This window comes from Phyllostomus hastatus, unplaced genomic scaffold (assembly GCF_019186645.2).
Source record: "Phyllostomus hastatus isolate PE091 unplaced genomic scaffold, TTU_PhHast_1.1 phas_contig_159, whole genome shotgun sequence".
Lineage (NCBI taxonomy): Eukaryota > Metazoa > Chordata > Mammalia > Chiroptera > Phyllostomidae > Phyllostomus > Phyllostomus hastatus.
The window spans coordinates 30,080,632-30,098,637 of NW_025333640.1; the positions used below are offsets into that span (position 1 = coordinate 30,080,632).

At 50.2% G+C, this 18,006-nt stretch overlaps 1 protein-coding gene across 2 annotated transcripts in view; it reads left to right on the forward strand.

The window, feature by feature from the left end:
• MAML3 (mastermind like transcriptional coactivator 3) overlaps window positions 1-18,006 on the forward strand; it is a 366,772-nt gene that overhangs the window by 201,810 nt on the left and 146,956 nt on the right. For both annotated transcript variants that reach the window (XM_045831279.1, XM_045831280.1), the window contains exon 2: window positions 14,661-16,199. In XM_045831279.1, coding sequence (XP_045687235.1) covers window positions 14,661-16,199 — 1,539 coding nt within the window. The remainder of the gene's footprint in view (window positions 1-14,660; window positions 16,200-18,006) is intronic.

Consider the following 18,006-nt stretch of genomic DNA (forward strand, 5'->3'; position numbering starts at 1 on the left):
CGTGATTACGATTTAAGTGTAATTTTCCTTTCAAACTCACTAAAGCCAAGAAACCTTTGTGGAAGCGTGTAATGAATTCTTGCTCCCGAACTAAAATGAGGGTCTCAGTTCCTCAGTCACGACCCGCCAAGTTCATCTGTCCGTCTGACTTCATAGTGCCTTCCAGGGTGGTTTGGAAAGGGAGTCATCGATTTGAATCCAGAGTCCAAAGAAAGACTCTGTTAGGACTGGAACAAGCCTTGGAAATCGGGCAGTCCCGTCCTGGCGTTTTGTAATTGAGGAAACGGGGTCCAGAGAGGTTACGTAACTACGGCCTGATCACTTAATTAAGTTTGTTTAGTTGCTGTGCGTTAGAGAGATCTGGACAACGCCACATGCATATTTTTTGCTTTTGGAGTTGCTGACATTTTCTGTTGTGCACACTCAGGGTATTTTTAAATACTGACGAGCACGTGAGTGCCAGCCTCGCTGAGGGACATCGGGCGGTATGGGCCGCGTGCGGGCGGGGACATCGATCACACGCCACACCTTTCTCGTCACCTCCCTTGATTTGTGGTGTTTGGACAAAAGATAACAAAATGTTTCCTGCAGTAAAAAAAAAATCCGCCTTTCTTTTACATGCACATAACTTCAAAAAAATCCCTAAAGTCATCATTTGTTTTTACAAATAAAAAAAAATTTTTTTTACTTCAACACGGAGACAAAAGTGAAAAAAATTCTGTCTCAGGGGAGTTTTAGAAATTCGTAACCATGATGCAAAAACAGGTAGTTACAGAAAATACTATGCAAACTCAACTATAGCATTATCATGAAAACTGCATAAATAATATCTGGATGGCTAGGAGAGAAAGATAAAACCACCGAAATGCACACTCCGGACTCTGCTCCATTGCAGCACGTCTATGGCACAGCGCAGTTTGCGCAGAAAGTGGACAAACTCCAAGCCTGTGACCAGCAGAGTGATTTACTGCAGGGGCAGGGGGTTCGGGACTCGAGCAGGAAATCCTGACCATCGTTCCCCGGGCGTTGTCTGAATTGCATTGCGGCCCAAGACTCTCTGCGTGTCTCTCTGAGGTCAGGTGGATTATCAGTGTAAAGTAACATATGCTAAGCCTCAGGGAACAAACAGTCATTATTCAGAGCCTCCTAAATCACGACGGGCTACTTCTGCCTGCCCTGAGTTTTGTTAGCGTCGTCTCCAATGACTCTCCTTTGCTGGTAGCGAAGGGGTGAGTGTGAAGTGTGTTTTAAATTTGGGATTAAAGTTGGGAGTCAAACACTTTAAAAAAAAAAATAGCTCTGGACCAAATAGCAATTGTTGAGCTACTTGCCTCAAGACCAAGTCTGTGTCGTATGGATTTATACGTTAAGGATGGCTCTAGACAGTTGCTGAATCGGCCATGCAGGAATGACATTAGATCATGATATGGGCCAAGTCGTGCCCTCCCCAAAAATGTCTGTGCTGAAGCCCTAACCCCCCAGTACCTCAGAACATGGCTGTATTTGGGGGTTGGACATTTTAAGAGATGGTTAGGTTGAAATGAGGACGTTAGGGTGGGCCTTCGTCTGATCTGACTGGTGCCCTTGGAGGAGGAGAAATTGGACACACATAAAGACATGAGGGGTGCACGCACACAGAGGAGAGGCCGTGTGAGGGCACAGACGGAGGGCAGCCCTCTGCCAGCCAAGGAGAGGGGCCTGGGGAGAAACCAAACCTGCAGACACTTCGGTCTTGGACTTCCAGCTTTTGAAACTGTGAGAACCTGAAGGTCTGTTGTCTAAGCCCCCCGGTCTGCTGTACTTGGCTATGGCAGCCTGCGCAGACCCATGCAGACCGCCTCAAATCGTTTACCTTCCGCACCCAATTCCGTTAACTGTCAAATCAGAAGTTAGCGTTGCAAGTGGCTGCTCTTCCCGCCCCGCCTCCCAGAGCCTCTGGGTGAAGTCCAGACTTCCCCACGCGGCAGACAAGCCCCTCCAGATCCACGCAGCGCTTCCTTCTCCAAACCCGTTTCTTGGCGTCACCCCCTTGCACTCTGGCTCGAGAAGCCACACTCTCCTTCTCTGGTGTCTTCACCTCACTGTGAAAAAAAGTCTCAGCTTACCTGTCAGTCCCTCCAGGAGGCACCCCCTCCTCTGGACTGTGACATTCCTCTGCAGGGTGCTTCCCCCAGCCCGAGCGCCCTCGGCGGAGCCCGTCTGCCGCTTCCCCTCCACTCCCTGAGCTCTCGAGGTCAGATACCAAACCTTGTTCACTAGCGCGTCCTCAGTGCCTGACAGAGAGCCCAGCCCGCAGTGGGTGTTCTGTCAGTTGAATCAAAGCAGGCGCACATGTGTGCAGGGCCTTCTGTAGAACAGCTACGGAGTGAGACCTCGCCCGTGTAAGACACCGAGAGGGCGGAGACACGTTTCAGCCAGGTTAGCGGTTGTGTGCATTTTCGGGGGCTGCCGTAGCAAAGCAGAGCACGGGCTGCGGGGTTTAAACAACAGATACATGTTTGCTCACAGCCCTGGAGACGAGAAGGCCCAGAGCAAGGTGTCAGCAGGGTTGGTTTATTCTGAGACCATGGTCCTTGGCTTGTAGACAGCTGTCTTCTCCCTGTGTCTTCGCATGGTCTTCTTTCTGGGCATGTCTGCATCCTGATCTCCCCTTCTTGGAAGGACACCAGTCGGATTGGATTCGGGCCCACCCCTTAACGACCTCATTTTACTTTATTCCCCTCTTTAAAGAGCCCGTCTCCAAATACAGCCTCATTCTGAAGTAGTGGGGGGCTAGAGCTTCAACACGGGAGTTTGGGGACACAGGGAGCCTGCAACATTAGTCGGGAGTGCTGTAGCGCCTGGACACATGCCTGGGGTGAAAGTGGACAACTACATTGCTGACTCCTCTGGAGAGCTATTTGCCACAGAGATTCAGGACTAAATGTGCATCCCCACCAAGAAAGGGGCGTTCAGAGCTGACTGCTGTTTTCAGGAGTTGCAGTGCACTATTAGGGTAGGGATCCCACACCACCGAGAATAAAGGCCGACAGGGCTAAAATCATGAAAACACTTCACGGTATATGGTGACTGCCAGCATTAACATCCTCACTGGAAATGCGCATTCTGGAGTGGTCAGGACGTATGTCTTTGGTTAACCTTAAGAAATTCAGTGGTCACCTGTCCAGCTCCCACCCAAGAGATGGAAACGTTGTCACTGCTCACCAACTTCCGGGACTGGGAGAACGCTTTGGAACACGGTCAGGTCTTCTCTGTCAAGTTCAGATCATACGTGGACGATTTAGACTTCCCCTCCGTCAGCCGGCTGGGAAAGGGGCCACCCGGGCTCAGCCTTGGTCACTCCCCATACATAATTGAAATCACTGCCCACAGAATTGAGAGTGAGGTTATAGCAAAGAGACTGTGTAAGTGACTCTGGCTGTTGCTATAACAACAGTACCTTGGTCTCATTTCTTCTGAAAAATGGATTTCAGCGGTTGGGATGGAGCCGAGCAGTTTCTCCCTGCAGACGAGCGCTCGGCGACCGCCTCCCGAGCTCTGCTGGTTACGGATGGAGTGCGCCGCGCTGTGCGCACCGCTGCCCGGTCGAATATTTCCAGAGCTGGTAAATCACACCCGTGTTTGTCTGAGCGTGAGAATGTGCCCCGTGTGCACGTGGACATCTTCACCCACCGGCGATTCATCCCGGGGAGCAAAATCCTCTAGTTCTGCCTTGCCTCCTGTTTGTGAGCACAGCTACTCTAAAGACCTGGGAGCGATGGCAGTCCCCTCATTGGTGACTGAAGGCAAGTCCCTGAGCTTCCGGCTCTGGGGTAAAACCATGCTAGCGTGCAATGGAGATTTGGGAGTCAGACGCCTTCCACAAATACATTATTCTAGGTCCTGTTTGCGCACTCACTAAGATGGGGTGTGTGCACATGTGCGTGAGGAAGACAGAGAGACAGAGAGAGAGATTCTTTTCCAGGAGAGAGCTCTTAGCTTTGCTTTATGCAAACTACAACTCACAAGGAAGAGCAATGTCTAACCTCTTTGAGGGAAACAAGGGGCTTTTTACAGACTCGGAGATCTTATTTCAATGCTGCTGTTTGCCAAAGGGGGATCGACACGTGTGGGGTTTTATTCGGAAGCCGTGTGAGGTCTGGGCACCCGGGGCTGTCTGCCTCCCCTGAGCTGGTGCAGCGCCCCAGGGCCAGGGGGCACTCCTGCAAGGGGCTACAAACAAAAACAAGAATGTCTCCTTGAAAACAAGGGCCGTTTTGAGTAAACAGTGAAATTAAAATATGCTTGATTCCTACCCGAGGGAGAGAAAAGTACTCAGCCGCCCTGAAGTGTTTCTTCTTCCTGCCTCCCTCCTCCCAGAAAATAAACAAATCGAAACCTCACGCTTCATTCGAACATGACTGTTCTTTGGTGCGCGGTGTTGGTGCGCAGCTCCAGCTGTGAATGATGCCGATAAGATGTGATCTTCTCATTTGCCCTCTTCCTCCCTACGGTTTTTCCTTCTTCCTCACCAGCCCCCTTCACCGTCATTTCTTTGCAGCTCTAAATAAAATCCCATTAGGAATTCCAGGTTGTAATACAAGGTCACGCTACAGGCATGTTTGAATAGATAATGTATGCATGACTTCTAGTAAGAGATATTCCTAAGGAAATTGTTTCTTGTCCTTAAAAATAACTGCATGGAGAGAGTGTGTGTGTGTGTGTGTGTGTTCATGTATTTGGAAAGACACAGCAGTTCAGGGTTCTGAGGTTCAAGTCCAACGACAACTCCAGAGCTCAGCGGAGCTTTTCCTGCAGGAAGCTATCTGGTGCAGCAGGCTGCCCCTGGGATGCACACGCCCCAAGTGCTCGGGGCTGCAGCTGTCACCCTTTCTCAAACACACGCTAAATGTGCACGGTAGCCTCCTCCGTCATCGAGGAGCACGCTCTTCTCTGAATCAGGCAGATCTGACGCAAAGACTTGCACACATCGTCCCCAGCCTGTTTCAGCACAGGTGTCGAAAACACTTTCCCATCATTTCTGAGCCAGGTTTGCTCTCATTTGATCAGAACGAGGGTCAGCAGGTGCAGAACAGCAGAGTGGGTGAGAACACGGATTTGAGAGGCGGGCAGAGCGAGGCAGAGCTCTGCTCTGTGCCCTGGGACAAACCGCTGTCTTCGCTGAGCCCAGCGACCCCTCTGGGCTATTGTGAGAGTTACTCAGGGCAATAATATATGAAAAGCATTTAGCTTGATGCCTGGTACATGGTAAGTTCTCAGCAATTAGACTATTAAATGACACTAATATCCTGAAATATTTAGTAAGCAGTCTATCAGGTTCTCTGACAAAAGCTTAGAAGCTTAACACTTTCTACTGAAAGCTATGTGAGCTTTGGAAATCATACTACCTTTGCATTTGCAGAAATAACAGTCTCAGTTTTAATGAGGAGTTCATCATTTTGTAGAAGCACCAATCTGAACTGTGTGGGAGGAGCTTGTAAAAACTTTAGAACGTCAGATACCAAGAGTCCACGGGATTCGTGGGACTGATGGTGAAAATATGTTGTATTCATTCAGCTCCGAGAAAGCCACAGGCCTGCATTACTATCGGTGCATCTAGAAATACGAACACTAGCGGAGGCCTTGGGACCCGCCCGTTCTAACCCGCACCTCCAAGGATAAAAGAATCCGGGGCCACTGCTGATGTTTTGGGATCCATTCTCAACATGCTGTTTTGTGTTTGGCTGGCACTGATTATACATTTCAAATCTTGAAAGGATCAAAGTGCACCTAAAAATTCAGCCCCACCCAAAAAGATTTAAAAGGCTTTTAAAGGGGACCTTACTCTGGCCCATCCCAGCTGGAGTTGGGTGAGCACCCACGTTCCCAGCACTTGTATATTCCTAAGACTACTTGGGAATAGAGGATTAAATCTGCCTCTTAGCAGAGAGGGAAAGGATCATGGTCATTTCTAAAAATAACCTCGAGTCTTCCAGAATGTCTCCTGAGTGGTCCCCGGTCCTTGGGCTGGGGGCTCAGCAGTGCCCCGGCATTCCCTTGGGCCTGTGTAGCTGAGGTTTCAGACACCCACTCGGAAGCGAGGCCTCTTTAAGATGATCTTTTTCTTCCTGGAGCATTACAAAGTAGAGACTTTTCACGGCTCGGGCTGAGAGACATCCCGGCCAGTGACCCACATTGCCCACTGACCAGGTCCAGAGAAGCTGTGTTCGGGGAGGGTCCCCAGTACAGGTGTTAAACCCTTGGCTCTCAGGGAAATAGTGTGTGCACGTGTGCGTGTGTTTATTCATATGAATTTTATTGCGTTGTTAAGTCTTTCCTCTGTGATGTAATGTTAGCGTTGTACGAGGCTGACGAGGGAGACCTCGGGTGCTGTGATAGGTCTGCCCTTTTCTGTCGGTGTCGCTTTATCCTTCACGTAGATCTGAAAGCAAACGTGCTCAGCTTCTGTCACTACACATCTGACATGGGTTCACTTTCCGGTGTCGTCTTTACTCTTGGCAATGAGTCTGCCCCTCTGCACCCGGCACCCGGCATGCAGCCTGCCCTCCGTTCGCCGGATGGAAGGGAGGCAAGTATGTAGCGTGGAAAGAGAAAACAGTCTAGGCTATTCCTGTGCTCAGGGAAACCTGAAATATGGAAAATAAGCAGTGTCGTGAAACGTCCTGTAGAAACCCAGCAAGCTTCCGCAGAATTCCAGGTCCTCAGAGGCTTGACGTATCTGCGTGTGGAGCATTGAGTCTTAGTCTGGTTGACGAGCTGTCCCAGAATGTCACCAGTCAACCCAGAAGAATTTCATGTCGACATCTGGTCTGTGTGTGGATACGCACTTTTTAAAAAAAGAGTCCAACCAGCCCTGGCTGGTGTGGCTCGGTCGGCTGGAGGACCGTCCTGTGCACCGTAACTTTGGGGGTTTGATTCCCAGCTCGTAGGTTTGATCCCGGGTCGGGACACCTGTGGGAGGCAACTGATCGATGTCTCTCTCTCTCTCCCCCCCTCTCTCCTCCCTAAAATGAAGAAACATATTTTTAAAAATTTTTAACTAAATCATACCAACAACTCAGAATGTCAGAACTCCAACAGAATTATTAGTGTAGATCAGCATGTCTAAAAACGGGGGATCCTGGACCAAATCCGAAACATTTCTTTACATACTTGTGCCTTTTACGTGTGTCCCAATCTTGTCCCCACCTCAGCCTATTGAATCCAGAACTGTGGGAGTGGGGCTAAGAAATCTGAGCTCTGACTGCAGGCCAGGTCACTTTAAGGTTTGGACAATCAGTGGTCTAGAAAATTCACCTCTACATGAACCTCTAAACATCCCTTCTAAGGGAGTTTAACTCTTAGGAGGCAGTTCTGAAAATGTTTTGCACACTATTCATATTCTCCTAACTAAGATATCTACTACATCCGTGTTCTGAGTCACTCATCAAAAATGTTAAATAGGCAAGTCGAATTTCCCCGCGTGTCCCTGTGCTGCTTACCTGCTGATGGGGTGAGGAGAGTATGTCCACAGGAAAACTGATGCAGTGAAACATCTTCTGGTTTGACCAGAGCAGATCAAAATGACAAAAACGTTCTCTCTGAGCCTCGAAGTTGGTCACAGCATCTGCAAACTGAGATTCCAGTTCATCTTCAAGTCTCAGGAAGTATCAGTAGTTGTGTGTCTAAGAGTTGGTGAAGGGAGCTCACTCACATTTTGGGTGGAGCAGGTGTTTTGGTGGATGAAAACCACTGGAAACCTTTGTATGGACATGTAAAATTCAACTATGGAAGTAGCCAGCATTTTGAGTTCACCCAAGTGTGAAAACATGTCACCCTAGGAATGTCACGTAAAGTCTCTGGGCTTCAATTTCAGCCTTCTTTTCCCTCCTTCTCTCATACTTTCTCTACTTGTTTCCTACACAGTTTTCCCAAATCTTTAATGTCCAAAACTATTAAGGAGGCAACAGCCCACAAGCCATTTCCAGCATTTTAAAATAACTAAAATAGTACATTTACTCAGTTGTCTTTAAAACATTGTACAGGTCAACACTTTCAAGCGCCTGCTTTGGGGATAAGTTACTTAAACTCAGTGTGGTCATTTAAGGTCTCTTCAGCATGCGTCCGTTCATACAGTCCAGTTCCATGAAGGAAAAGGAAATTGGCTTTAGCACGACGCACCTTAGGATGACTTGGGAGCACGTGAAGGGTCTCCGACACCAGCAGTTGTGGGGAGGGGCTGTCGTGAGACACCGTAGGGAAGGTAATGCCTAAGCTGACTTGTGAGAGGCCAGTAGAGTTGGTCAGATGAAGAACTTGGATAAGAGTTATAACATATGCAAAGGCCCAGAGAGAGAGACCGAGAACAAACCCCGTATGTGCTGAGAGTGGCAAGTAATTCAGTGTAGCTGAGGGTTAGAGCGGACCGGTGCTGGAGGGAGTGATCGCTAAGCCCGGAGCGGTCAGCAGACCAGGTTGTGCGGAGCCGCTGTGCCAGACTTCCCCGATGCTGAGACATTGGATAGCTCCCGAAGACAGGCAAAGGGGTGAATGATGAACGTACCAGGCTCACATTCATTGAGAAAATCAGTCCACGAAGCAGAGAAAGGGTCGGTGGGCAGACAAGACTGCCTGAGGCAGGGGGACTTACTGGGGAGCAGCTGCAGAAACCACGAGAAGTGTGCATCTGAACTAAATCAGTGGCATCGGGGGTGGAAAATGAGAATTAAAATTCATTGATGATTAGAACAGATAGTTCTAGAGGTTTCATTGGGTGTAGGTGGTGGGGAGAGGGCGGAAGCAAGGCTGACGCCTCAGCCTGAGAGCGCGTTATCAAGATTAGCACTGGGCCTGCGCCCCAGAGGAGGGCACGCCCGTGCGTCGGGGTCCTGGCTGAGGGTGCAGTGTGGGCTGCGGAATCCCGCCAGGGTTACAAAAAAACCTCTCTTAGAATCACTAGGAGCAGAAGACAAGGAATCTGATGGTTTACCCCGAAGTCTCCCGTCAGTAGTCGTATCATCACTTTTATTCCCGAGCCTCGTCATCTTGCCCAACTTCGTGAAACTGAGGGACAAGGCAATAAGAGCTGTGGGTTTCTTTGGTGGGGGGAGGGTGTTTTGTTTGGCTTTTAACTTACTAGCACTGCTAAAAGTTGAAAGGAAGGAAGAATCTCTTCTTCATAGACAAACTGGCCTAGGTGACCCCTGAGAATCTGATGGGAATGAGCACCCCCGGTCGGCAGAGGCCTGGTCATCTTAGTCCTGTCCCTCCTTGCTGTGGATGCCATCCCCTCTCCCCAGCCCACCTCCTCCAGAACGCTGCCCTTTGCCCTGCAGAACCATCCGACCCAACGGTTTGCTCTGAGGACTAAATACGGCCCCACGTGGAAAGGCTCTATAACTTTAGAGGCATAGCTCTTCTTATTCCTGCCAGTCTGGGTATCATGTCACCCCTCTCAACTTTCTCTCTCTCTTTCCTTCTCCCCGCCCCCTCACACACACACACACCACCAGTTTCACAGAAACACAAGCCATTGAGCCACACTGTAGACCAGAGACTCGTGCTGGAGCCAGTACAGAGGAGTTGTTTCCTCTGAGTAACTGACACGTGATCGTGGCCCATGGTGTCGCTGGCGCTGTCGCTGGCGCTGAACAACGTACTTCGGCTCCTGACACTGCAGCGTCCCTGATAGGAGAAAACACTTAGAATAATAGTAACCCAGGAGCAAGGAGACTGGTGCTCAGTAAGAGTCTCTGCGATTCTTTTGAGGGGAAAGGGGGAGGGGGGCATGAGTCATACTTAGAGACTTCCAGCTTTGTAAGGCAGAGTGGCCAGGGACTTCCTAAAGCAAGCTGTTCGGGGTGAAGACTGGGCCCTGAGTCCCGGAGGGGCGGGGGGCTCACAAGGGCATCTCCCATGTGGTGGGCTGTTCTCATGGCCGCTGAGCAGCGCACAGGGGAGCTGTTCAGCCTTCTCAAGCACGGAGGTGCTGTCTCTCCCTGCCCACTGTCTTCCTGCCTCCCAAGGGGAACATCGGGAGAGAATAAGACTCTCAGACCACCTTTCCGTACAGCAGGAGATGGCGCGACAGACAGTACGATGTGAGATTGTGCTGCTCTTTCGGACACAACTAAACAAAACGAAAACCATAACACAGCCTCAGTGTCTTTAATGAGGTCCCTCTTATATTCCTAAATGCTGATGCATGAAATATGTGTCAAGATGTGGGTTAAAGGGGCCAGCAGGAGAGAACTTCAGGCCCTGAAGGAAAAAGAAATTCTCAGCAGCTCCATTCAGGTCGCAGGCTGGAAATCTATTTGATGTGAACCTCGACAATCCGGTGCTGTTTTATAATCTAGGGCATGCATGCATTAGCACTTGGACTTGGGCTTGAATTGCAAATTTGATTTTTGCCGTTCACATTTTAAAAGGTTCGCCAGATGCTTGGAAAACATTAGGGTTTTGTGGGCTAGTGAACAGAAATCCTATCATTCTACCTCTTTGTGTTGTGGACACCCGGAAAGCAGCCTCTCTCGGTTGCAGTTGCAACTATTAGCTTCCCCCTGAATTTTAAAGATAGTACCGTATTTGCCCGGTGTACTGCGCCCCCACGTTTTTATGCACATTATCCACAGGATTATTATACCCATTACTAAAGCCATGGTATGTGATCATTATACCCATATACAACATGCATCCTTCTTTTTCCCTCGAGAATGTGGGCAAGAAAGTGCACGTTATATGTGGCAAAATACAGTCATGGCGAATTGGCGAAGGCTTGCTGGGTGCTTACCAGATGCGAGGCATGAAACTAAGTGTGGTTTCTGTATTGTTCAAGCTCAGCCTCAGAGTAACTCTGTGGGCTAGATGTTACTAACCGGTTTTGCAGATGGAGGAACCAAGGCTTAGGAGAGGTTATGTAAGTTTCCAGTGTTCATTCATTGAACACGTTATTAACTCAGTGCTCGCTGTGATCTGCTGGGGCTTGATCGTGAGCAAAACGGAGAAGCCCCTGCCTTCGTGTACCTCACTGCCTGACGGCCCCGGCATCACGGTGGGCACCAACGGCGGGCATCACAGCCAACACTGAGTACATACCAGACAATGTTTATATACTTCCACTCTTAAGTGGGGGGTCTGGGATTTGAACCCAGGTGCTCTGGCTCCAGGGCCAGTGCTCCCGTGTCTGTACCACTGCCTCAGCCAGCGAGGCCCACTCTGCCTCCGTGGCTGTGGCCACCACTGCCTCCCAGAGGAGTAAACAGCATTTGTCTTCACTTTCTCCATCCGGCCCACCCATTTCGTGGCTCCAGAGCAGAATCATGCACCTGAACTTTCTAAAATGAAGTCAGGTTCATGTTTAAGACAAGTGCTTGGTTTTTTCAGGTTCACATTGCTTCAGGAGGTGCCCAGGGCCCCAAGCCTTGTTTCCTTTAGGCCTTGGAGCAATGATAGTTGAACTTGCCCCTGTGTGCTGGAGCTACGTTCAGGTTCCTGCTCCAGCTGTCATCAGAACCACAGTCTCTAGTTTGTTCCATAAATAAGGTAATTTTGTAACAAGGTCTACCTAACAGGATGGATTGAGCCATTATCTTCTTTGAAGTTAAATTCCAGTGTGTCCCAATTCAAGCTTTGTTTTTAATAGTTCTGGGGCTTCTACCAAGTGTTGGCAGACAGGGTGTTGTGACTGGAAACATAGGACTTAGGAACGAGGGCTGGGCTGGATTTTTACCCAAGGACCTTTTCTGCTTATTTTTACCGTGGGTTTCTCTACGTATGAGAAAGGTGACCAAGAGCCAGGTGACGCCAAGAGATTGCTTGGCAATAAAGTGGCACTTGTTAGAAGCCCCACACCATCTCCAGGTGGGTTTGATTTTACATGGGGTTCCTCCTGAGCCTGGTCAGGTTCACCTGTGAGTGCCAAGGGCCGGGCCAGAGGAAACCCTGCTTCTCCGCCCCTCCCCCTCAGGCCCGTGATGCCACTAAAGCCCCTGCTGACCCAGCCTAGTCCTCCCTGTGTCATTCGGGGAGCGCTTTCCCTGCACGCAGTTTCTGCCCATTCTTTCACCAGAAGTCCCCGACGCTGCCCTTTTCTGGCGGAAAGGAAAGGGGCCGACGGGTGAGGTTTATGGTTTATAAATTCATAGAGTTAGCAAGACTTTTCTTAACTTGGCTTCTTTATTTATTTATTTTTTTATTGATTTTTAGAGAGGGGGAAGGGAGGGGGGACAAATGGAGAGAAACATCGATGTGCAAGAGAAACATCCACGGGTTGCCTGGTATACACCACAGCTGAGGGCCAAACCCACAACCCGAGGCATGTGCCCCTACCAGGAATCAAACCCACGGCCTTTCGGGTTACAGGACAATGCTCCAAACCACCGCGTCACACCAGCTGGGGCTTAACCTGACTTCTTAAATGAGCTCAGTTAAGTGGACACAACACACTCCAGGCTAAGAGAGCTCATCACTGGGAATGTAGAATCTCCAAGTCAGGCATTCCTTCAGGTCCCTGAGGCTGCCTCCTGCTCTGATTTCAGCTCGCCTCTTTGAGCCCCTCCGAGTTATTACACTACGGCATCGTTCATTTAGCTCGCCATTACTTATTAACCACGGCTCTGAACTTGAACACTAAGTGCAACCCCACAATACACAGTAAGCAGGTCAGGGGCAGCCCTACCTTCCAGAAGCGCACTAAATAGACACTTAAGCAGCTGCCCCCAAGTATGGTAGAAGCTATGATGGGGAGGAAGAGATTGCTTGGGAAAAGTCATTCCAGCACATCCGACCCAGTAGAGGCGATTCAAAGGAGAGTGTAGGGAAGGGACCCAAGAGGAGATTTCCTAGAGTAGGTGAAATCTCAGACACAACCTGAAAGATGAGCAGCTATTAACCTGGAGAGGGGAAGATGGAGGGGAAGAAGTGTGTTCCAAGAGAAGAAAACATGTCCAGAGTTCTGGAGGCAGAAAAAAGCCCGGCATGCTTAAGGAACTGAAGTTTCAGGAGCACTGATAGGACACGTTGGGCGGAGGTTGGGGAGGTGCTGCTTTCTGGGGAGCAGGAAGACAAGCCAGGAATGATGACCAGAGCCTGGTGAAGCAGGCTCCGTTTGGATTTCAATCTAAAGACAATGGAAATCATTACAGGGTTATAAGCGGGAAAGGCGATATAGCTAATCTATATAGATATAGATAGATAGAGCTAGATAGAGCTAGATGTAGCTATAGATAGATAGATAGATTTAAAAGACATGGCAATATAACGAATAGATTGATAGAAAGCAAAACAATGAGTAAAAGAGTAGAAGAAAGAGTAAATGGATGAACGAATGGAGCCAGGACAAGGAGATCAGTCAGGAGACTGTTTAACAATCTAGCCACAGGCACTGGGGCCCTAGCCTGGGGTCGTCACAGCGAGGGTGGAGGTGAGTGGGCATGTGCGAGTGACAGTTTGGATGCAGCATCCGTGGGGCTGGGCGACTGGCGGTGCGAGATGGTTCGAGAAGAATGCACAGGTTTCTGATTTGGGTTACTGAGCAGTACTGAGATAGGAACACGGATGAGGATCCTGCTTGACCCTGAAAGATCACCAGCTCACCAGCTCAGTGTTGACAGCCGTTGAGTTTTAGGTGCCCGTGAAACACCCAGTGAGAGAGCATTGGAGTGAGAGGAGCTCAGCAGAGAGGGTGGGGCCGGGTACCTTGTTATGAGGACATCGGCCTGTTGTAATGGAGGACACCACCTGGGTTAGGGCATGGAATAGACAGGAAAGAAAGCTTAAGACCGAACAATGAAGAATTCCATCCTTTAAGAGAGAGAAAGAAGACTACATAAGAGGCTGAGAAAGAGCCGATGGAGAGAAAGGAGGCAATCCAGGGAAGCATGAGTTCATGGGACCCCAGGGGAGGCATGCTCTTTTTTTTAAGAGAAGTTTTTTTTAAGATTCTATTTATTTCTTTTTAGAGAGGGAAGGGAGGGAGAAAGAGAGAGAGAGAAACATCAATGTGTGGTTGCTGGGGACCTGGCCTGCAACCCAGGCATGTGCCCTGACTGGGAATTGAACCTGCGACGCTTTGGTTCGCAGCCCGCGCTCAATCCAGTGAGCTACGCCAGCCAGGGCGAGGCATGCTCTTAGAACAGGGTGGGCCACTGCATGACAGGATGCCGGAGGTGGTGTGAAAGAGAGCACAGAGGGAGGTTTGGGCTATGGTAACCATTCATCTTCATGTCTACACTATTTAGTAAACGTGTTAAATTTTCTATTCTTAGAGTATTTTTATTGCTCTTTAAAACATTGTTGATTTAATCCTTTAATGTTCTCAATGAAGGTGTGACAAGAATTCAAGCATTAACGTCTTCCTCGAGTGTGGTACATTTGGGTCCAATCTCACGTTCAGCATTCATTTGAAAATAATAATAGGTAATTCTTCCCCACCCTCCAGTCTCTCAGGAGATTGTTTTCTGTCCCCTAGCCTAGTGAGCTCTGCTTTTTGGCTAAAAAAAAAAAAGTGTCCCCATAGAATTTGAATTGAAGCCTGGCCAATTTTGAAATTAGAATTATAACCTCTTTACTAGGTGTTATCCACCACTTAAAAGTTAGTTGACAGCAATCCCTTTTGGAACGTGTAAAGAGGAAACTCCAAGCTGGAGATTCAGGCCTTCTCTTTGTTTCCTCTTTTCCAGCTCCAGGAGACTGTGAAAAGGAAGTTGGAAGGAGCCCGCTCGCCACTCAACGGAGACCAGCAGAATGGGGCTTGCGATGGGAGTTTTTCTCCAACCAGCAAGCGACTACGAAAGGAGGTTCCCACGGGGATGGAAGCCATCAACAGTTTGCCCAACAACATGCCGCTGCCTTCAGCTTCTCCTCTTCACCAACTGGACCTGAAGCCTTCTCTGCCCTTGCAGAACAGTGGAACTCACACTCCTGGGCTTCTGGAGGACCTAAGTAAGAATGGCAGACTCCCGGAGATTAAACTCCAGCCTGTTAACGGCTGCAGTGACCTGGAAGACAGCTTCGCCACCTTGCAGAGCAAGGGCCTCAAACAGGAGCCTCTGGACGACCCTACTTGCATCGACACATCAGAAACATCTCTTTCAAACCAGAACAAGCTGTTCTCAGACATTAACCTGAATGATCAGGAGTGGCAAGAACTAATAGACGAACTGGCCAACACAGTCCCTGAAGACGACATACAGGACCTGTTCAACGAAGACTTTGAAGAGAAGAAGGAGCCGGAGTTCTCGCAGCCAGCCACCGAGACCCCCCTCTCCCAGGAGAGCGTGAGCGTGAAGAGCGACCCCTCTCACTCTCCCTTCACGCACGTCTCCATGGGCTCTCCCCAGACACGGCCTTCTTCCTCCGGCCCTCCCTTTTCCACCGTCTCCACGGCCACCAGTTTACCTTCCGTCGCCAGCACTCCCGTGGCTCCCAACCCCGCAGGCTCACCAGCAAACTGTGCGGTCCAGTCCCCGCCAACTCCAAACCCAGCCCACACCCCCGGCCAAGCTCCGCCTCGGCCTGGAAGCGGCTATCTCCTCGGTGCGGCAGCGGTGCCAGTGGCTGGCTCGGGGTCGGGCCCCGGGGCCGTGCCCAGCGCTGACCTGTCTCCGGCGGAGCAGCTCAAGCAGATGGCGGCGCAGCAGCAGCAGCGGGCCAAGCTCATGCAGAAGCAGCAGCAGCAGCAGCAGCAGCAGCACTCCAACCCGCCTGCCAGCTGGTCCCCGCTGGGGCCTCCGTCCAGTCCCTACGGCGCGGCTTTCCCCGCAGAGAAACCAAATAGCCCCATGATGTACTCCCAAGCCTTTAACAACCAAAACCCAGTAGTGCCTCCAATGGCAAACAACCTGCAGAAGACGACAATGAATAACTACCTCCCGCAGAATCACATGAACATGATCAATCAGCAGCCAAATAACTTGGGGACAAGCTCCTTAAGCAAACAGCACAACCTTCTCACTTACGGCAACACCAAGCCTCTGACCCACTTCAGCGCGGACTTGAGTCAGAGGATGACGCCACCCATGGCCAACGCCGGCAAAAACCCGCTGCTGCCGTACATGCAGCAGCAGCCCCCGCCGCAGCCGCCGCCGCAGCAGCCGCCGCCGCAGCTCCAGGCCCCCAGGGCGCACCTGAGTGAGGACCAGAAACGCATGCTTCTCATGAAGCAGAAAGGAGTGATGAACCAGCCGCTGGCCTACGCCGCCCTGCCGTCCCACGGTCAGGTAAGTGTGAGAGCGACGCCCACTTGCAGCCGTGCTGGTGGCGCGTTTCAGACCGGCGAGGTGTGATGCGTTGGCACTAGCAGGGTGCAATTAATTACCTGCGGAAGTCCTTCCTACGCATTGTCATGTAGCTGCCCGTGCTGGGGGTTTTAGTTCCTCTGTTTTTCCTGAGAGATGGAAAAGGTTGGCCTGATTGCCTTTCCTGTATTAGAATGTCTGGGCATCCAACTTGCCCTGTTCCCGGCAGTTGATAAGAAATGAAAAATTACATGACATTCTCACTCGGATGGGGGCTGCGCCGTGGAGGTCACAGGGCCCAGCCTGCTGCTCTTATCTCCGGGTCATTCAGTCCTAGACGCGGGCCAGTGGGAAGGCCAGAGCTTTCGGTGTCTCTCCAGCAGTGTGATAAGGCCCTGAACAACCTTCACCTAGCTTACGGAATTATGACGCGTGGAAATCTAGGCTCCCGCTGTTCCGACGTGGGGGAGGGTTTTGTATTTTCAAAGCGAACCGGAGGACAGATTTTTGTAGGACTACTCAACACTTAAACCTCTGTTGCTGACCTAAGGCAATTAGAAGCTGCTTCAACCTCGTGGCTTGGGAATACAGTCAGACCTCTGCAATTTGTTCAGCTCCGATTCAGGGCAATTTGACGGGGACTGTACCTTAGAGCTGTATCAAAATAAAGCCTCCTCTTTCCCACCTCACGACATCCTAGTTTAGATAGTAGGGCACTCGGTAATCCACAGTAAAAATGAGTGGTAGCCAGCTGGGGAGTGAATCCCCGGTGAGAGACATTCGCTTGCCTCACCCTGACCACTGTGGCAAGCAGCCAGAGCTCCTGTAACGTGTAACACTTTCTCTGGAGGAGAAGGAGAGGGGCGTGGGGCAATGCATTGTTCTGCTGACCTTCTCCACACAGGGGTGAATTCATGAACCATCGCTGTACTGCACTGCAGATTGCTAGCTTGCGCCTAATCCTCTCAGGAAGCCGACATTTGCATTGCCGTTGGAAATTTTGCAGGAAAGTCTTTGCTTTAGGGGCCCTCGTGTGCAAACAGGTTACAACTAGTGGTTGGATATGTGTCCACAGTTGGATGTTTCAGCAGTAATGCAGGCAGATCTTGCATCAGTAGGCTGCTGTTTGCGTCTTCTCTCTCCTGGTGTGCCCCTTCCCCCATACCCACCCAGTCGCCTTAAAGTTGACGGAGGCTCCAAGAGCTGGAGGGTGCTGGCCTGCAGAGACAGGCCTGCGCTCTTCTCCTCCACAGCCTTCCAACCCCAGAACCTCACAGTGGTTTCTTGTCTGCACACGCCAGCCAGCTCTAACTAAATTCTGTCTGGAGAAATAAAAATACAGCTCGGTTTATGTCAGCTGCACTTGGTCACTGATAGAAAAACATCATTGAAATGTGGGCTTCTGTTTTATCTTGGTTTCATTAAATAAATGTATACCACTGGAGAAATGCAACACTGTATACACTTCCACATTAAGTTGTGAAGCAGGCAAAAATGGAGGCAACATACAGGGGTGTTCATTGTAGCCCTGAACGCGTCCTAGGTTTATGTGATGAGACTGCAAACTGTCAGAATGGTCTCTTGTTAATCTTAATACAGATTGTGCTTCTACATTGGCTGTTTTCACGTCAGCCACAGTAAAATATTTCCTCTGAGCCAGACCAAAGATGACTAATTCCAACCCACAGGCTCTGCGGACAGAGCCCGTCCTCAGTCCACAGCCTCACCCCCCGAGTGTCTCCTGAAATTCGGTAATTTGGGATGAGGTCCTTGTCTTTGCTGGAACGTG